At 31.9% G+C, this 22,228-nt stretch overlaps 1 protein-coding gene and 1 long non-coding RNA gene across 3 annotated transcripts in view; one reads left to right on the plus strand and one right to left on the minus strand.

The window, feature by feature from the left end:
• The window catches only part of LOC134832764 (sodium channel protein 60E), a 40,702-nt gene that overhangs the window by 7,713 nt on the left and 10,761 nt on the right, over positions 1–22,228 (plus strand). The window contains 12 exon segments of the mRNA XM_063846903.1: positions 2,139–2,341; positions 15,857–16,065; positions 17,194–17,414; positions 17,511–17,617; positions 17,704–17,786; positions 17,860–17,951; positions 18,027–18,154; positions 18,449–18,583; positions 18,652–18,879; positions 19,366–19,615; positions 19,688–19,881; positions 20,046–20,190. Coding sequence (XP_063702973.1) covers positions 2,139–2,341; positions 15,857–16,065; positions 17,194–17,414; positions 17,511–17,617; positions 17,704–17,786; positions 17,860–17,951; positions 18,027–18,154; positions 18,449–18,583; positions 18,652–18,879; positions 19,366–19,615; positions 19,688–19,881; positions 20,046–20,190 — 1,995 coding nt within the window.
• LOC134832765 (uncharacterized) lies at positions 1,158–15,710 on the minus strand. 2 transcript variants are annotated; one of them, XR_010162077.1, is made up of 4 exons: positions 15,565–15,710; positions 15,263–15,346; positions 14,935–15,191; positions 1,158–1,172 (listed from the first exon to the last, which is right to left on the minus strand). It is a non-coding gene; the product is annotated as an uncharacterized LOC134832765 (long non-coding RNA). The 2 variants fall into 2 exon arrangements; XR_010162078.1 differs by lacking the exon at positions 1,158–1,172 and adding an exon at positions 14,777–14,791.

The raw sequence follows: 22,228 nt of genomic DNA on the forward strand, positions 1-22,228 counted from the left end.
CATATTAATGTGAGCTTGGACAAACAATAACGTTAAAAAAATATAAAACTTTCGTCGACAACACTTGTGTGTGAAAGATCTTGCAGACCTTTGACATTTTCCTCAGTTTCATCAGAAATTGATGAAAATGAAACACATGTTCAAATTATGTCCAAAAAAGTCTCAATTACAAACTAATCAATCATGAAAGTGATTTTGTCTCATTTTTCTCGAATCTTTGTGTGTAAATTGATTCCCATCTGTCTCAATGAAGAACGAATCGCAGTATGAGTTTCTTAATATCTGTTATCAATCCTTCTTTTTTGACCAAACTAATTTCCGTGTCATGCTTACCAACAATTTAGCATCTGACGAAACAAAGCATCGTTCAGAGTAGACCGAAAATTATTACAATTGGTTTCCTCTCAGCAACGGCGAAGAGAAAATTTCATCAATCTTGTTCTTTTGTCTGCGTTTTCCTTTGTAGACTCTGAAAGATTTGATACGTTCGTGAGTGAATTAACATTTATTTATCATGCAATGGTAGATATTTACACAGCAGAGAAAAGATCTATTTTTTAAGTAATAGGATTCAATTAGTGTCTACAAAATCAATATTTTGCTTTCTCGTTGCTGAAAAGAGTTTTGCTATCTCTCAAATATTTAATAACAATAAGCTTTGTCATAGATCTGCTCCGTAAATAATGTTTTCAATCATTTTTGCTGATCGTTCATCTTATTATTTTCCATTCTCTTTATATTTATCTTCTCTCATATATTGTCTCACATGCAATAATATCTCGCAGACAATAAAATATCATTTGCTGTGAAAATGGAAATTGTGTGTGAAATGGTATTTGCAGACAATATTGGCACCGAAATCAGACGTCTATGGGAAAAATCATGAATTTACTTTTATTGTGAGTTTAATACTAATCTCGCATTATCGACAAATGATGCGCATTGTACATCAGGTCAAACGAAGGCATTTTTATGTCTCATTTATTGTCGCGTTGATTTGATGACGGTTGATTTCATCGACACTCACGCGTTGAATGACACTTTTTTTGTTGCTTCACGAAAATAATTTGCTTAACGAGAGTGAAACGCCTTCGTTTACACGTCATTATCCGGTGTTACACCCTTTTCTCCAATTTTCCCTTTCTTCTCGAAAGCGCGCACTGACGTTTAACCTGAAAAACAGAAAAAAAGAAGTGAAATTATAACATAGTTTAAAAACCATTAATATAGCATTAGAAGAAAGAATATATTTCCTGTGTAATATGTTCATATTCATACTGCAATATTACTTTTATACAAATTTCGATTTATCATGACCTAAACCAGCTTTTATCGTACTATTGTTGACTACTATTGATTTTCCTCCTGCTGGATGGGTGTATAATGAAGTACGGAACATTAACAAGTAATAATCAGTAATTATTCTGTGTACACAGCAGGAATGGGAGAATCAATTCAGTATGATATCATTCGAAACAAGGTTACAAATTCAATTGGAACAACAGGTTCGACATGACATCAAGGAAAAAATTAACTTTTTTATTGACTGCCGATCAAACAAAACTACAAAATAAAAACAAAAGTTACTTCCGAGCGTCATAACGATGAATTTCGTTCGTAACCTTTTGTAATATTTATTTGCTTAACGATTCTTTTCCTCGTCGATATATTGTATAGGGCTGAAAAACACAAGCAACAATATGATGATTATGACGAGAAAAAAAAATGTTGCAATATATTTCCACTTAACATGCTTTAGACCACTTAAAATATATTTAATGTATGGATATTTGAACAAGCGTTGCTCCTACAGCAACCAACACACACGAGAAACATTGCTTTTTGTCATACATAATGAATGAATGGTCGAGCGACACGACAAATTGCTATTATTATAACGACAGAACGAACGCTGTACATGTAGTTTTGCTGAAAATCCATATACGTAATCAAGTCAATATCTCACACGACGACTGTTTATAACGATTTTAATACCTAATTTCGAGAAAGTGTGTTGTGTAAATGAATATGCAGAATTAGTTTATCGCATGTCAAGCTTTTTTTCGTTGCTTTTTCCCTCTATATATTTCGCATTGTACCTTGAATTCACACGATTTTCTTTGATTTTTTCTTTGCAGGAGCCAAAATTGTTGCATATTCCGAAAGATCGCAGGAACGAAATGAATCGCGACAGGTACAATTGATACGAGAATATGGCTTCAACCCCCGTTCGAAGGTGCAAGTTGAAGATGGAGCCTTATTACCACGGAAGTTTGAACCGTTTCCGGATAATATGTATGGCAGACCGTTGGAGGAAATCGATCAGTTCATTTATGAAGAGGTAAGATCCTTTCATTTTTGTCATGCGTATACGTTAATTACGTGCGAACCGCATAACGGTGCCTTTTATGTGTGTTCCGGATATCCGGAGTAACAACCGTCGTCAAATAAATAAAATTACACAGTCCCTTATGAGATATTAGTCCAGATAAAAATTGAAATCACGTGTAGAATAAAAGAATTAGGTCACTCCTTCATTATTATTGCATACATAAAAAAAAGTTTAAATGAGAAACCAAATATAACAAAATTTCGCTTCATATCTCTCGAACTCAAAAATGAAGAGGTTTCAGGCGAAGTTATTGAGTGTTGCGTTCGAAATGAATGCTAAACAAGAAAGCAAAAGTTTATTCATGAACATTTTGTTTATCGTTTTACATGCCGAAGTCGATATTTTTTATGTTATGTTATGTTATTATTCCGATGTCAGGCTATAAAAAAGTATATACTTTTTGTTTGCCAACATATTTTTGCTTGTTGTAATGAGTCTTGCGTGTTTGTGAGAACGCCCGGTATTTTTTATTCTTATTGCACGTGTCGTTTTTCTTCAAACAATTACGAATAACGTCGAAGTTTTCTTTGATGCAAAACAAATGGATCTGACAAAAAAGAGCAGAAAAATAATAATTTATTCAAAAAAAAGAAAAAAAAAACCATTTACTTACGTTATAATTTATGAAAAATATCCGAAAAGACGATAAATGTTTCTCTTTTGGTATTATTTTAAATGAACCTCTATTTATTTGGAGATTCAAATAATCGTTAGCATAAATACATCAGTGAAAATAAACGACTCACGCCAAAGATAGAGCACGAAACAAATTTTAAAATACAAATATTTCTTGAATATTTCACTAAAAAAGCAAGAAAGAGAAACGGAAGACAGCGAATTAAGTGTAACATCATACATATTTTGTACAAAGTTTGACTTTATCTTGCTTCTTAAGACTGCCTTACGATGATATCCTTTTGTACAGACAATATACAAAAAATTTAGACAAGGATTAGCCAAAACATGGTAACCATTGAGCGTTTTTCAATTAATCGTGTTCAAAGAATGGAAAGAATGTTAATGGAGAATTCGCGTCACCGTATTCCTTCCCGCAAATAATCAAAATTAGTACACAACAAAAATTTGTACAAATTAATTCTAATTTTAATAAGCGCAGTCAGTCAATTATGAATAAGCCGACAGGCATATTAACAACGCCGACAGTCGACCTTTCTTGTCTTGCCTTCTTTTTTGTGTTGAAATAAAGCCGAGATTTTCTTCATTAATATAAATAGACTGCTATAAATTGTGGATAAAGAGTGTCTTGTTCGCCATTTGATTGCATTTCGAATTTAGCCTTCATGTTCAATTTGTGTGCATCAAGAGCTCTCGTTTCGCCTCAAAGAATCATTCTAGTTTAATTGGAAAAATTATGGTATTTCCTGTGTGTGTGCAAGCCTGTGTATGTTTATAAAGCAATATATTATAATACGATAACATCAGAAGCAAGGCCATTAGTTCAATTTTATTGAATTAAAAGTGTATTTTCAATTAAAAACATCCTCAGGAAACGGAGCACGAGCACACTGAAGTTAGTTAATTGAAACTATTTGATGTATCGAATGACAGTTATTTAATTTAAGCAAAGTGTCAAAGTTGCTGTTTGTGGTTTTTAGGCGTGAATAGAGATATTTCACGTTTTATTTTTGCAATAGAATATTGATTTTAAAGATTTAAATCGAAATTTAATTAATTAGAAAAGACGCCATTAAAATCTCAAGAAAAAAAAATTATTTTTTTTTTTTGCAAAAAAAAATTTTTTCTCATTTACTTTTCAAGAAGTACTTTTCTACGTGAATTTCAAACCAAAAACTAAAAGCACGTTCGAAACTTTTGTTTAACATACTTCGAAAACTATAATTTGTCAAGCAAGTTATCTTGTCTCTATATTTCCCTCGCTTTTTATAACGTGATCATATTCAATAATTTCAGTTGAATTATATGCCGCCGTTTTTCGGTAGATTTTAAAGTAGAATACAAAGAAACACTCGACGACATGACAAAAATTCAAAAAAGTTTTTTTTTAGTAAAGTATAAAAATCGTGTGTGTGTGAATGGGGCATGTCATAACCTTTTGCTGAAAGTCTAATAAGGTAAAACATGAAAAACTTACTTGGAAGGATTATTTTAGAACAACAACAACAAAAACGTTAGTTTTGTGTATCAAAGCTATTCACATTTTTGTATGAGAAGTATTTCAAAAAAGATATTTGTATAAAGTAGTTAAACCCATAATTCATCTTTTCTTTTTTGCTACACTAAAAATTGTACGAAAGTTATTATTATGTATTTTTAACATGCCTCAACTTTCCCTCGCACTTTCCTTCGAACGAAATGAATGACAAAGTTATGGAAAAATGTCCAGTTTTAAGTTTGTCAAGGCATGCAATAAAAGTTGTAAAGTTATTATGGAAAAATTATTGCCATTATTGCCGTACAAAAGGAAAGTACAAACAACTCCCTCAGGTTTCATAAACAATAATTGAAAAAGAAAAACTTGAAACGCTTTGATTGCTTTGTACCAACAAAAATAAGATTTTTCTTTTCACGGAAATTCACCTCAACCATAATTCAACCAATATTTGTCGAAATGTGATTTACCGTGCAGTCACGTCAATAAAGTGCACCAATCCATAAAATTAGCATCAGCTGTCAAAACACACAAATTCCCATATTTTCTCTTCGTGATCATGATCGAAAACCAAAATAATAATCAAAATCAATGTGATGATAAATTTAAATGATGTAGATAGAATGCCAAAAACCAACGTTGTGTTGAATCCTATAAAAAGGGGATTATTTTCTCTATGATGCCTTTTTTCGTATTTATTCTTCCCGCAATCGTATCATGACAACTACTTAATAAAATTTAAATAAAAATATGGTTTTTCTGTGAAGCGAAACATTATATTTTGTCGGAATCATACTGTAAAATCCGTTCAAAATATTGCACACGCATAAATATTTTCATTTATTACATTTCCGCCTTAACTGATATCATATTTATTTTGCAGTATATCGAACGAGCAACATACAAAAGTATTATGATTACCGAGCTACGAAGTTATTATTATTTATTCTTTTGTCGGTGTAAGGTGCAACTTAATAAAATTTATATACAGGATTTAGAGGTATCTTATCGTGCGTATTTATCAGCAAACGACGACGATGACGATAGAAATTGTTGAAGGCAGGTTAGAAAAATGTCTATGACGGAGGGGAGAGATAAAAAGGGCAATTTTCATTTGTTTGTAAATTGATATTTTCGGGATTATGTGTGTAAGTCGACAAGTTTATCGGTGTCAAACTATTTGAAGAAGAAGAAGGTTCAGGATCAACAAGTGAAAGCGACAGGCTAATTACTAAAATCCGTTCTGGTTTTGGCATTTTGTGTCTCGTACAAGTATAAGAGGATTTATTTTGCTTATCATTAATGAATGAACAACAGCGCAAATCAATCAATTATTCAAAATCTGATAACAATTAGGTTTTTGATGAAAATCTTGATTTTTGTTTAAAATTACGTTGAAGCTCAATAAATATTTACTTTTAGGTTTCATTGAGAATTAAATAAAAAATGTTGAAAACAACCACATACAAGCTCAAAGGAGAACTCTTGAAAAGTATTCAAATTATGTCGTTGCGATGTCACACGAGAAGTACGAGAACAAAGAAACATCAAAGAACTATTTCACATAATGACGACGACACGACTTTAAAAAGTGTCGAGAGAGAGAGAGTCGACGAACCTACCTCATTCAACTTTATTATTATTACCATGGTTGAAACGTCAAACTTAATGTCTAAAGATAAAGAATATAATCAAGCGTTGGAATGTAATGAATTCATGTGAAAAAGAGTGTAATAACAAAATGAGTCAAAATTTATTTGTCGAGCAACAATGAAAAGGAACCTGTTGGATTCGTTGTTGTTAGTGATGTTTGATGTTTATTGCATGTCGTTATGAATTAGGAGGCTTTGTCCTTTGCTGTTTCTCTTGATTTTTGAAACTTTTTGAAACAACACACAGAATTAATTTCATTTTGAACAAAACTTTAACTCCACAATTCACTCTTCACACAAAGACGAGGCTCCAAACTATATTTATCTTTGAAGAAAAACTTTCGAACATACACAACGTATCGTCAGGAGGGAAAATATATTAACCCGCATGAATTTTCTGGCACCTGTACGTCACAGAAACTGAGTGAGGGAAGACCAATGCTTTGTGTGTTGCATGCTAACGTCGACAAAAAGGAAAATTTATATTTCATTTTAAAATTACCTAATAAAATGTTTTACAAAGCCACATTTGTGGCTCACATCCAATCCATCCCACAGAGAGAAGAGAGTGAGTACGAGAAAAAAAAACGATAACAGGTGTCTCTGGTTCATTCTTGTAATCGAGCAAAGGTATGTGTCTCTCTTGTCCTATATATCACAAAAAAACAAAATATTTTCTATTATTTGATGTTGTTTTTGCTTCCTTTGAACAAAACAAACTTACTTACAAGACTGCCACAAAGCACACAAAAGGAAAGTTTTAAATAAAATAATAATAATAACTTTAACATCGTGCAAACACATCCATTCGAGTGTGTTTTTCGTATTGATTTGTACTTTTTGGATACGCTTCAAAGGAGGGAAAGGATGTTTTTGCATGACAACAGCAACAAAATGTGAAAATATAGTTAATTGGCAAAACGTTTTATTGGAAAATATTTAGTTTATATTTCAAATCTAGATCGAAACCATCATTAGGGAAGCCTTGAATGAGTTCGAAACACAAAAAAAACTCTTATCTCTGTCGTAATTTGCTAATTTCGCCCAATTAAAACTTCGCACAAAAAGCTAATTTCCTTCTGTCATTTCCCCCAAAGCTTTTTAGTGCTGTTTAAAAGGACCTGCGGTATGAAAAAGTCGCTCGTAAAAATCATCTACCGTATCTGTTTACAGCTAAATATTAAATATAAACAGAAACCAGGCACAGGCATCGCCAACAAAGCTAATGACCATTATTTTATTTTCGCTGGCATGAAAGGCAATGTTACAATCTAATTGGTATGCATGCCTCTACCTTGTGTGTGTGTGTGTTTTTGAGCTTTATGTTTGTGTTAGAGTGTCATAATACCTGTCGGTCCCTGCTGAACGCGTGAGGTAGACTGGAATAATAATAATTTCATTTTATGCCATATCTCCGACTTTCATTCTCCTGACACACAGAAAAAAAATGTATACATGGATAGCACATTTTATCCTCCATAACCATTTTAAATAGCGCGTGTTTCTTATTTTTTTTTACCTACAAGGCGCAAAAGGTTTGTTAAATTTCATACAGGGAATTAAAACAGCAAACGAGAGAAATTCAAGACACCGACGAATCCCCTTCAGCTTCAACGTTGACAACTTTTGATTAAATTTTACCATGTAAAACAACAAAAATGGACTGTTTGACAAGTAAACCCATCTAAGAAGTCGGAAAATTTAACATAGTGACAAACAAGTATTTTTTCTTTGTTTTATGCTCGTCGCAGATCTTTACGACACGAGACGGGATGAGAAAATGAGACTTGTTACAAATGAGGCAATAAACGATTAAAATTGTTGTTCTGTTTGTTCTTTCGTGGATTTTTTTTTATTGTGAAGACGTGTCTTTTGGTGACTGTCATTTTTTCTCCAACTCACTTCTTTGGAGAAACTCTGCAGAAAAATTTCGCATTAACTACCACTTATTGTTTAACAAGAAAGCATTTCAAAAAACAAAGCTAAATTGATGTATGACATTGCGCAAACAAAAACAAATGAGACTAATTTGCATAACATGAGAAGAAATTGTGAACGTAGTATACGAAAAAAAAAACAAAAATCTGGCATACTCAGAACAAAAGTGGTTTCTGAGGCGCGTTTGTTGGCCTTGTTTTGTATGCCGAATAAATTAATCGTTATTTTTGGTGTTCTTGCGTTATTTTTCGTATGAATTAAGAAACGGTATGCGACACAAAGAACAGATCGTAAATAATTAACTTTGTTCAACTAAGATAAATTAGCAGATTTGTAATGAATTTATCACGAACGTCACAGGAAATACAAGGCGTTTCCATTTGTGTGTTGGCAATTCAATAAAAACAATTAATCAGCTCCATATGCGCCAAATACGAAATTCCATCGACTCGTTACAAAGTAAATATTCATCACATATTAGCAGCATATAGCCCATAATATGGCAGGAACAGCAACAAAAACGCACATTAACTCGACCATTCATTAATTCCTCTACACATTCTTCGTGTCGTGCGGAGATAGGCAAGCATTGTACACGTTAATAATAAATTCTAAATGTTGTTGAAGTTGCTATTTTAACTATTTTGCGTGATTGTGTCAAATTAAGATACACACATACGTTGCTCGTGTGCTTCAACGGAAAACTCATTGCCGCAAAAAAGGACAATATAGCCTTAAATCGCTACATAGCGACAATGTGAGAGAACAAACTGTCCTATAATGAATGACAAAATCACACTTTTTGTCATTTGTTGCCACGTGTATGTTGCGTATGTTTCTTTTTTCCCTTCCATTAACATAATAATATGGTTTGTTGCAGTGAAAATGGACATTGTGTGCCGAGATATATGTTCTATTTTTATGGCGCGACATATATTTTTTTCGGTAGCTATGGAGTTCAGGAGCCATGTAAGCGGCAGTACATTAAAATACTTTGATGGCATGTGCTGTGCACACAAAAGGGAATGAAATGATGACGATAATGATGTCGGACAAACTTTCATCGAGCGCTAAATGAAATGAATGGATAAAGTTTCTCGTTCTTTTTGGATTGTTTGTTTTTGGGAAATGGATATTTGTCCCCGAAAATGACCCATTTGTTTTCAACTTGACACCTTGTTCAACCAATTTTCGGCGCACCGCAGGAGTTTGATGGATTATTTGTTGAATAACTAACTTTACAAGCACCCGAGAACAGAACGAGTAAATTTCTCGCTTTTGTTTAGTCATCGTTTTTGTCACTTGTCAACGTTATGTCAAGGTTTGCCTCCTCTTGGCGGTTTATACTTACACTTTAAACAGAAAAAAAGCACTCGAAACAACGTTTTCTATTCCCATCCAAATAATTAACCAAGGAAACAAATGTCTTCGGGCAGTACAAGTGTCTTCTCTCGCAAATGAAATGAAAAAAAAAACGTTACATTACACAAAATAATTACCAGAAAGTAGTTAGAATACATTTTACACTTTTATATGGCGTACATATTTAGCCTTGTGTCTTGTTAATTGAAGTGCATGTGCATCATATCATCATCATTACTTTTTATTTTTAATTGGTTTCGAGTACTTTCTTCACACTTTTCTTTTGCAAACTTTTTTTTTGCTTGTAATTTGATGCTCGCGACGATGATATTAAATCCATGTTTTATGATGTTCATGAGAAAGCGACTTTAAGTGCATTTATAAGGAAAACACGAGTTTAAATGTAAAATGTAATACGGAAATTTAAAAGTCAAGATACAGCTCGAGGCATCATCTTCTCCTCATTTCTATCTTAAATGCGTGGCTTGATGCTGACAACAAAGACACAACATTTATTATTATTATATTTCACAGGGAGATGTGTCTTGCGAGTACGATAGAGAGCAATTTAAAGGCACAAGACTTGTGCAAATATATAAACATCACACGAACATGTGAGAAGGAATCCGAAGGAGGAGGATAAAACGAGAAAATCTGATTATTTATGTGTTGTAATGATGTAAAATTTTCTTTTTTTCACATTTTTTTTTCTTCTAATCTGCTCAAACAGATAAATTTACATTATATTTTGTCTGTCAATGCTTAACGCACACGCACACTAAATCTGGTCGTTAAATCTTTTTACGCCCATAATGTACTTAGCGTATGCCCGAGTTTTCAATTTTTGATTCACTGTCGTTAACTGTTAAAATTTTTCATCATAGAAGACGCTCTCTTATCTCTCTAATGTAATAAAGATAGCGCAGCAACAACAACAACAACAAAAACGACGTAAAAAGATAACGAAAGGAAATAAAAATTCGTGTCCCAATATCGTCAATATATCAAAAAGGAAAACTGAATAAATCTACCATTGTAGGCTTCTGTTGTTGATGTAACCGATGACACATTGAATAAATCTATATATACAACACAAAGGAGTCATAGAGGTGAATAATAAAAATATCTTTGTTTCGTTACAATAGACACTGAAGATAGAGACATATTGTCTTTCTTTTATATCCAATGTCTTTACTTTGCTTGAGTTGAGAAGCTCCCTTCGTGGAATGGAACGGAAGTCGCTTTAGACATGCTTTTATTTATGATATGGCCATAGAGAGATAATAAAAGCAGCTCACTTGGTGTGTTTTCACGGTTTTATGGGCAACGAAATGATTTCGAAACATGTCAAGAAATTTTCCATGAAACACTGTTTCAAATTTCTCCTCAACTTCAGTTAATTTAAATAACCAATGATTAATTATAACTTAATCCTCATAAATATTTAGAACGTCGTTTCACACCTTTGTCTGTTTACTTTGCATGTCATCTAATAAGACAACAGCGAAATTGGATTTCAATTACAAAATGTCACTTGATGACACAATAGAATCTCAATTAAGACATGATTAATTTTCAAAAATACGTTCTATTTATGGAAATGAATGGAGAAGAAAATTCAATACAGATCTGCTGACTATTTGCTCTTTCGCTTTGTCGCCTGTCGACAGAAGAAAATGTCATCGTTTATGTAAATGAATTCAAATTACACTGATTTTAATTCAATTATGTGTCATCTCTTTTTGCTTCTGTGATTAATTGATTTCTTCTTCTTAATCCAGATGGTTTTCTCTTTAAATCTTTAATCTTTGTACAAAATATTGATTTTCCTGAATATTATCCGTTTCCTTACAGTTTTTGTTCTTCTGCATTACACGAATCAGACATTTCACATTACATCCATAATCTCATGTAGGGTTTGTAGTTTTCAAGTTAGAGTGTGTGAAATTTGTGCTTTGCTTGATTTATTTCTGAAATTGAAAATTTTAAAAAATTCTTTAAAACAAGAAAAAAAAATTTTTTTTGAAGCTCATTAATTTTTTTATCGATGGCTTGAAAGCTGAAAAATTGTAAAGTGTTATAGAAATTTAAAAGAAATATTTTTGTTAACGATCATATTCAAATAAATCATCCAAAATAAAAAAAAATCACTCAATTCAGTTGTAATTTTGGGTTGATAAGTTATTTATGAAACGTAAAAAAATTTTTTTTTGAAAGTTAGATTTTGCATTACATGGTCTAAATTCAAAATAAAATTTTTTTACGGAATTTTTACGTATTTTTTTTTTACGTATTTTTTATGTATTTTCATAATATCATTTAATTTTTAAGCTTAAGCTTAACTAACAAATAAATGTCTATCATGCAAAATGAAAAATTTCAAAAATTTTGTAAATTTTTTCTGATATCAGAATGGAGTATTTGATGCAATTTCCAAAAACTACGATCCCTAATCTCTCCAACTTACCTACTTAGAAATGATACGGGTAAGGCATCCAATAGAAAACGTAAGACAAATATGTGTTGTTTACTCTATTCGAAAGATATTTTCATCTTAATACGTCTTAAAATATTCCGTAATCTGATCTCGCATATTATGGGAAATTTGTCTGAGGAATCTCTCTCTAAATCGGTTTGTTTAGATTTGAGTGAGATTATGTTTAATCTCTTCACCGCTAAGTAAATTGGTATGTCGATTACTCTATAATATGTTTCATTGCATGACTCGCTCGAAATGTGCCCTTTCAAAGGTCAAACACGAAAAGCCCCAAATTTGTATGTGTAGATGCTGTTGGAGATCATCCAAAAAAAAAAGGAGTGAAAAAATCATCTCTGTTAAATATTTTTCTTTTCATCTCACTGAACTGTTTATGTATGGCTGAATACACAAAAGCGTCAATGTTTACTCATCGCGTCCTAAATACACACACACGCATCATATAAGGATGAGTTTGCAAAAACCATTGTTGTGATAAATAAATCCATTAAAAATATTAAATGATCTGAATTTTTGTTATATTTTTTTTTTGCATTTGCTGCCCATTCGTGTACTCGTTGAGCACATAAGTAAATAAGTGAAAAAAATGTGAAGAATAAATAAGCCAAGCGTGTGTGTGTGTGTTAAAATATTAAAAAGGTGTCGCAAGCTGAATACAATTTCATCAACGGAAACGGTCCTATAAACCTCAAAAAGAGCACAGGTAACGTTAATGTTGCAAAATAAAGGCTTTGCCCGTTCTCTGTCTGTTCTTGATGAAATTTTCGTCAAGTCAAAAGACCTTTTCAAATGTTGTCCGAAAACGCCATACATCATCAACAACCCGCATTTTTTGGTCTGTTATATGCCATCACACCCGAAATAAAAAAAAAACCTCTGTGAGGTTTGAAAAAATATGATAAATGGTTATTTTGGCCATTATAAAAATTTGTGTCTATTCTACACAAACGCGAGAAAAATGAATGATGGAAACACGTTATTGTTTGCCTTCCGTTCGTAATAACACATTTCTTCTCGAACAAAAACACGTTATTAAGATCATTTTATAGACAAGACAGGGCTAAGATCGTTTCAAGTGTTAAATGTGAAAATATAAGGATAATGGAGTAGCAAAAATTGCAAATAAATCAAGTTAGAACAAAGATTTTTCTCTTTAATAGGCAGGTAATTAACTTTCCCCCTTTTTTATATCCAAAAGAAAAGAGTTTTTTTTTATATTTCGACACGGTTTATTCTCCCATTTAATCTTGTACAAATTGATTTACTCAACGTGATTATTTTTTTTTTTGTTTCGAAAAACAAAAATTTTTTCATCTATTTGGATGAACACAAAAAATGTAAAAATTATTATTTGTTAACAGAAAAGGGACACCAATTTTGTAATAAATGGCTGGAAAATTTCTTTTGTCATTACAAATACATTCAGGCTATTCAAATTATTTAGCAAGAGCACTTGATTTGCCACATCTCGATGAAGAGCAAAATGTAAAGTAGTTGACAAGTGTTCTCTTTCTCTTTGAATCGTCGAATTATTTCTTGAAGTTGTCCTCTTCGTTCTTTACAAGTCGAATAAAAATGGAATTTTGATGAGATTTTTCGTGATATGCACGTTCTAACTTGTTGAGAAGAAAAGCGCAAAGACGTCAAAAAACAAGAGAGATCGTAAAAGAAGAAAAGCATAAAAATGGATAACTTGCAAAAATGAAACGAAAAGCCAATGAAATAATAATAATAATGAAAAAGACGTACAGTAAAAAAAGAGCGTAAAATCACGGTCACAGGTGTTCAAATGGAAATCTTTGATAGTAAAGCGACGAGAGAAAAGTTATGAGAGTTGAGTGCAATTTCAACCTAAAACAACATATATTAGGATCATTCATCTTTGCAAAATCCCCTTTTTTTTATCCTTACCAAAATTGAAGCCCATTGAAAACGAATAACAGAAGTTGAATAAATTATTTGATCCCTTTTGCGAGACAGTGCAAAGTAAAAATTTCTTTACTTACACAGATTCAGTAATATTTTTCTATTAATTCGAACGACTTTCTTTGCAACACATTACTAAACCAACGAAAAGACCAACTTTTTTTGCGCACTTCAATCATCATAATTACTCCCCAATGCAATGTTTTGCTCTCAGACTTGTTTAAAAAACACTCGAAACACAGACACATATTCAACTAATATTTGTTTTTAAATGAAAATTTGCTGACACTGTTTGTGCCCTTTTTTCGTGAATTTATATGTTTGCCAGCAGACAGAAAAACTGTAAAAAGAAAATATTTGAGAACGCTGCATGTAAACTTTTTCGTTTGGTTTTCTTTGTAAAAGTTCGTAAAGAAAAGCAAATATAGAAGAAATTTAATATAAAAACGAAAACGGAGCTGTTCCTGCCGTATTATTATTATTTACTTCTCTTTTATCACAATATAAGCTGTTGCTTCTCCTTCTGTCTCTTTTTTATTTTAATAAAAACTGTTTGAGTTTAAAACATGTGTGTGTGTGAGGGAATTTTTTCTTGTAGGTATCCATCGAAAGAAAAACAAAAGGCACGAGGCGAAAATTAAACATTAGCATTTGCTGAGAAAAAATGTCGTGAACCGAAAAACATGTTTTATTCACGTTCATCGGAACTGGCAATTCGTTTTATTTCTTCGTGATTTTATCCTCAGAGCAAATTTACGAGAATGGAAAAGGGAGATGAATAATTTGTGGTTTAATTTCCAGACCCTTTTGTCTCTCTCTTTGTCTCTATCAACAAGTTAATATCGTGCACAAAGGTAACAAGACGAATTCAATAAACTTTAGATTGTTATCACCTTGTGAAAAGATAAGAAAAAATGAGGTTGTCTTAACAAGTATCCAAATGTTGTTGGAAAAATCTTTGACGTCACATCTCATTTTCAACACGTTTTTGTCACATAGGAAGAACTTTTGACGACACATGATGTTACATACATACCTTTGAAAGCCAGAGAGACTTTGAAACACGCGCGAATTTCTTCTACTAAACCCATTAAAAAGAGAGCGTTTTGTGAACATGTTATGTGAATCGGTTTTTATTGATCCAAATTAACATTATTCAAGAGTTTGTTGGAATTGTTGATTAGTCAGGAGTGTGTCTGTGTTCAAAGAAGAGGTTATCCATGATTTGCAACGCGGTGTCGCCCAATAGGTTGCTCAGATGTAATTTTGAGTAAATACACCGTCGTCTCTGACCTAATGAAGAAAATACAAAGAAAATGTGAACATTAGAATATTGATTTTTCCGCTACAAGGCAAAAACTTACCAAATCCCCTTTTCCAGCTTACTTGGAACGAGCACGCATCTTACGGCGCTTTCGCTTAAGTCTACGCATACGCTTTTTACGCCACTGTAACGAGAAATAAGAAAGAAATTCGGTTAATTTGTGTTATTTTCATGTAATTTTGTTCCGCGCGTGTCTGAATATTAGCGTTAATGTTCGCCGCAATGGCGTCTCCGCCACGTGCAAATCATATTTATCCAATTTTCAGCGAAACTAACACTTATTCGCGTAATATTTCACGATATTCGCGTGTGCGAATGATTATTTCGATGTTTTAGACCTACCTTGGCTCTCATATCTCCAAATTATTCAATTAAATTGAAAAATTAAGGAGACAAAAACTTTATGTCTGGTTACTTTGAGGGTACAAAGAAAAAGAGGCAGTTTCAGAGTTTGCCTGTATGAAATTCAAAGCACTCCCATTGTGTAATCCGATATTTTTGACATTGCGCAATAGGACAAAACTCAATTTCATTCGACTCATTACTGTTTTCGCTCGAAAAGTTGAAAATATCGAAGTTATTTTTTCGTGCAAATAATAATTTTGAATATTTTCCGTTTTTTTTTTCTTTACAGACATTTTGCGTTGTATCGAAGCGATTCCGCAAGAACTACATTCATCGATTTACGGGCACAAAGAGCATTTTCCTCTTTGAGCCATGGAGCCCAACGAGACGTGCCTGCGTGTATTTAGCAACAAATCAGTTCTTTGATTATTTTGTGATGGCTACCATTTTATTTAACTGCGTTTTTTTGGCAATGAAAGAAACGGTAGAAGAGGCAGAGTGAGTATCATTGTAGTTTTAATCAAAATCATCATCTTACGCCTTGCAGCACTTTTTTGTGTACTATTAAAATAATATTTATTCTCCTTTCTATTTATTTCTCTCTGTGTGCTATTTCAATTTCATGTACAAATGAACATATCTCTGAATTGCATGTGTCCATTTTCTTTCCGAGTCTCAGCAATAACAAAATACATATCTTCATTCTGATAAATGGAGCACTATTATTATTATTTATCATTATATTTATTTTTCCACATTTCATCCGGATGAAACAAACGAGCGACACACAATGAATGGGCATAGTTTTAAATTAACAACGTGATATAAATTGTTCGTACAATTGTACATTTTTTCTTATCACAGTTGCCGCAGGACTCTCGCTTTCGCTATGTCGCCCATTGTGCCAAACAAATTAGAGTATACTATTTTGTTCTTACTCTTTTTAGGTTGTTTCAAAAATTTTTTTTTAAATTATTGAAATCGTGAAATTTCATTTTTTTTTTTAATTTTATTTTATTTATTTTATTTTTTTGAAAATTTTCATAAGAATATTTTTTATTATAGAAAATTTTTATTAAAAATTATTATTATTTTTTATTAATTTTTTTTTAAAGAATATTTTCGTTTTAAAAGATGAAAAAGAATTCCAAAATAAAAAAAAAAAAAATTTCTCATTTATGAAGAATTTTTTCGTGTCAAATTTTTCATTTAATTTTCTCTTGACTGTTAACAAAATAACATTCATTTTCGGCGAACAGTTAACTTCAACAAGTAAATAAGCAAAAAAAAAGTTACATTTTACATCGTACGCCACAATCTTTTAATATTCATCATTTCATTTTGCATTCCAAAGCACTTTTTCCTCGTATCTCACTTATTTTTAGAAATCTCGACCATTCAAGTTTTTTTTTATCTCACTTTACCTTTTGTTTCAGTAACCTTATTTGCTTTTTTTCATTCATTTTGCGCGTTCAAACAAAGTCTGTTACTGTAAAAAATTCAAAGCTTTTCTTTTTTAATGCATTTTAAAGTACGCTCCTACCATAAATTATTTATTTTACTTTCTTCATATGTACTTTTTTCGTTACTTTTCATTCTCATGAGTATTTTTTTCACATTTTACAGATTTGTCTTTTTGGCTATCTACACCGCAGAAATGGTGATCAAAATCATTGCCAAAGGTTTTGCCCTGAATAAGTACACATATTTGCGAAATCCGTGGAATTGGCTCGATTTCGTTGTCATAACAAGCGGATACGCCACAATTGGTTTAGATGTAGGAAATTTAGCTGGTTTACGGACGTTTCGAGTGCTGAGAGCACTTAAAACGGTATCCATTATGCCAGGTAAGTGCATTACAATGGATAAATTATGCAAAATAAAAACAGGAGGCGTCAACATCTAAAAATAACAAATTGAATTTCCTCTATTTCCCGAAACAGGACTCAAAACTATTATCAATGCATTATTGCATTCCTTTAAACAATTAGCCGAAGTAATGACGTTAACAATATTTTGTTTAATGGTTTTCGCGTTATTTGCGTTACAAGTAAGTTTGCGTTGCATGGCAATGTTCGCCCATATTAGTATCAGACAAAAACATTCATTTTAATTTGTCTATTTCACGAAATTCAGGTTTATATGGGTGAACTTAGGAATAAATGTGTCTTAAATCTTCCAAATGATTTAATCAATGCTTCGTATAACGAGTGGGTGAGGTAAGTAATGTAGAATTACATTTTCATTAGAAGTAGACAGATAAATTAACATCACACACACAAATTCAATTAGTTGGGTCAATAATTCCGATCATTGGATTTACAACGAGGATGCCGAGCCAACGCTTTGTGGCAATGTCACAGGAGCACGACATTGTCCCGAGGGTAAGATTTTCTCTCGAGTCTCATCGTAGATGAAAATAGTTTTCTCACAGTAGATATCCTGTTTTTTTCCTTTAGGATACACGTGCTTATGCATTGGCGACAATCCTAACCACGGTTATACAAATTTTGATAATTTTATGTGGTCTATGTTGACGACGTTTCAACTGATTACATTAGATTATTGGGAAAATGTGTATAATATGGTAATTTTTTTCAAAAACATTACAAACATATTCCGAAACAGAAGAGAAAATGGTATTTTGAAACAAAGGGATGCATTTTAGCAAAAACATGCGTTCATATATTAGATTAATTAGTTGTTGAGTGTTTGCATTTTAAATTTTTTTTCGTTGAAATTAGAAAGAAACAAATATCCATTAGATAGAAACGAATTGGTCGACGCATTTCTTTGGGAAAATTCACCCCTTTGAATCAAAGGTTGCCTTTCTTTTCATCGCAAGAAATTTTATGCACAAACTCTCTACTTACTCACTTAGGTATTAGCTGCTTGCGGACCAATGAGCGTATCATTTTTTACTGTCGTCGTATTTTTTGGTTCGTTTTATCTTATCAATCTAATGTTGGCTGTTGTTGCCTTAGCATACGAAGAGGAAGCCGAGATAACATTAGAGGTATTTATTGTAGATAGATGTAAAAAATGACTTGTACAGACTCTTAACATTTCAACTTTTTCCATTAGGAGCGACGTAAAGACTTAATAGATCATCGAGACGATTCAACATTTAGCTTTGATCCAACTAATCTATCTATCAAGCAATTAAATAAGCACTCTAAGAAGCATATTGATACCAGAAAAGGGTTACTTCTGGCGTCATATGGTCGAAAAAAGACGCGCAAACGAAAAAAGGGCAATGAGAAACCAAAAACCGGGAATAATTCATCCGGAAACAACAATGCTAACAATAATGTAAATTTTGAAGATGTTTCTTCTCCTTCTTCTTCTTACATGTCATGTAATGTGTCAGTGACCATTCGCTTATGTTCAATATGAATTACCTGAGTAAATCGCATGGCAATATCATTCACATGCTATTATTACAAATTGCCATCGTTATTCAGGCCCAAAGTGTTTTTCAATGCAAGTTGACGCTGATATACAGTGTTGACCATTGAAAAGGGCGCCCGTTTCTGGCTATCAATTTGTCGAGTTTCCTACATATGAAACATATCTTTGATGTACATATAAATAGTTATCTCTATCTTTGCAAGTTGCATGCACTCTAACAATAGAGTAGAATTTTGTATATTTTTTTTACTATTTTACGATCAAATTTTCCTTTAAATTATAATTTGAATGGAATCTTCACGATTTACTGATACACATTACATATCCGCAAAATCTATGCAAGAATTTTTCCATTAAAAAATGTAAATCTTACAATCAAACACGCAGTCTAAAAGTCGTTCATGCACACCAAGTCCTTCTCCGAGTCCTCGACATAGTTATTCGCGCCCCGAAGCGTTAGCATTACAACGTACACGAGCAATAATGGCCAAAAACAGCGGGTCGATGGGAGCGAATAACGGAACAAATGCACCTGTAACAACCGTTTCAACGTCGATCACATCTGCAATAACATCATCTTCAACGACAACAACAACAAGTAGTGCATTACAAAACCCGAACACACTTCACCCATTAGGTATTGACACTTTTTTCTTTTTTAATTTTTGCTGTGAAAAGTTAACACTCTCAAAAAACACTCACTCAAAAGGCGTTCATGTGCGTGCGGGTCAATTAATAATGTCGAGTCGACAGGCAAGCTCTAACGCGAGCGAAGGCGTGAATCGAGAATCGTCACTCGATGACTCCGGCGTCGTAGATGATCATGATGAGCAAGACAATACCGATAACATACAAAGTTCAGTTGCTGCGCCGCCATTATCATTGCAATTAGCTACAATTGAGGTCGGTTCTTCTTTCTCTCGTCTTTATTGCTTTCATTACTTTATTTTATCATATTCATATTTTTCATTTTAATCACTTTTAATTCACTTTTTGCACACAAATTTAATAATAAACCGCAATATTTCCTTTTTCCCTTCATTCGTATTCTCCCATCCAATTCACAGTCACAACGTGAACTTACTCCCGTAACATTAGCTTTATCGCCGCGTGAAGTTAGGATAATAAAGTGCAATGGAAATGTTGCCAAACTGAAAAAACACGATGTCTACGCTCTGCATCCTGAATATCTTTCGCAAATCGTTCTACTCGGTAAGTTTTCACAATATTTTATTTGGTCTTCCTTAATGTTTATTTAGGTCTTATCTTACAACCAAAAAGGGTTTTGTTATTATTCAAATGAAATTTTGTAATACATTCCATATTTACATTAAAAGCAGAGACCATTCATCATTTCTGAAACATTTCTGTTAATTGCTTTTCTTCGGTTTGTTCAGTCAATTAAATAAATACAAATGCGAACAGATTGTTTCTTACTCACACAATGAATAAATTTTCTCGAATTTCTTGCTCCAAATGGATAAAAATTTATCAGGGGGCTCTAATTTATCATTTTTAATCATTTTTTAACTCAAAACTGATAAAAATTGAAACTGAAAAAAATTTTTTTCTTTGACATAGTTTTGTTTTAAAAACTAAATCAAGAGCAAAAAAACTGTGTCAAAAACTGTGTCAAAGCTATTTTTGTCAAATCTTGCTCCAAATGGATAGAAATTTGTCAGAGGGCTCTAATTTATCATTTTTAATCATTTTATAACTCAAAACTGCCAAAAAATTGAAACTGAAAAAAATTTTTTTCTTTGACATAGTTTTGTTTTAAAAACTAAATCAAGAACAAAAAAAACTGTGTCAAAGCAATTTTTGTCAAATCTTGCTCCAAATGGATAAAAATTTATCAGGGGGCTCTAATTTATCATTTTTAATCATTTTATAACTCAAAACTGCCAAAAAATTGAAACTGAAAAAAATTTTTTTCTTTGACATAGTTTTGTTTTAAAAACTAAATCAAGAGCAAAAAAACTGTGTCAAAAACTGTGTCAAAGCTATTTTTGTCAAATCTTGCTCCAAATGGATAAAAATTTGTCAGAGGGCTCTAATTTATCATTTTTAATCATTTTATAACTCAAAACTGCCAAAAAATTGAAACTGAAAAAAATTTTTTTCTTTGACATAGTTTTGTTTTAAAAACTAAATCAAGAACAAAAAAAACTGTGTCAAAAACTGTGTCAAAGCAATTTTTGTCAAATCTTGCTCCAAATGGATAAAAATTTATCAGGGGGCTCTAATTTATCATTTTTAATCATTTTTTAACTCAAAACTGCTAAAAAATTGAAACTGAAAAAAAAATTTCCTTTGACATAGTTTTGTTTTGAAAACTAAATCAAGAACAAAAAAAACTGTGTCAAAAACTGTGTCAAAGCAATTTTTGTCAAATCTTGCTCCAAATGGATAAAAATTTATCAGGGGGCTCTAATTTATCATTTTTAATCATTTTATAACTCAAAACTGCTAAAAAATTGAAACTGAAAAAAATTTTTTCCTTTGACATAGTTTTGTTTTGAAAACTAAATCAAGAACAAAAAAAACTGTGTCAAAAACTGTGTCAAAGCAATTTTTGTCAAATCTTGCTCCAAATGGATAAAAATTTATCAGGGGGCTCTAATTTATCATTTTTAATCATTTTTTAACTCAAAACTGCTAAAAAATTGAAACTGAAAAAAAAAATTTTCCTTTGACATAGTTTTGTTTTGAAAACTAAATCAAGAACAAAAAAAACTGTGTCAAAAACTGTGTCAAAGCAATTTTTGTCAAATCTTGCTCCAAATGGATAAAAATTTATCAGGGGGCTCTAATTTATCATTTTTAATCATTTTTTAACTCAAAACTGCTAAAAAATTGAAACTGAAAAAAAAATTTTCCTTTGACATAGTTTTGTTTTGAAAACTAAATCAAGAACAAAAAAAACTGTGTCAAAAACTGTGTCAAAGCAATTTTTGTCAAATCTTGCTCCAAATGGATAAAAATTTATCAGGGGGCTCTAATTTATCATTTTTAATCATTTTTTAACTCAAAACTGCTAAAAAATTGAAACTGAAAAAAAAATTTTCCTTTGACATAGTTTTGTTTTGAAAACTAAATCAAGAACAAAAAAAACTGTGTCAAAAACTGTGTCAAAGCAATTTTTGTCAAATCTTGCTCCAAATGGATAAAAATTTATCAGGGGGCTCTAATTTATCATTTTTAATCATTTTATAACTCAAAACTGCCAAAAAATTGAAACTGAAAAAAA

The sequence above is a fragment of the Culicoides brevitarsis genome, chromosome 2 (genome assembly GCF_036172545.1).
Source record: "Culicoides brevitarsis isolate CSIRO-B50_1 chromosome 2, AGI_CSIRO_Cbre_v1, whole genome shotgun sequence".
NCBI lineage: Eukaryota > Metazoa > Arthropoda > Insecta > Diptera > Ceratopogonidae > Culicoides > Culicoides brevitarsis.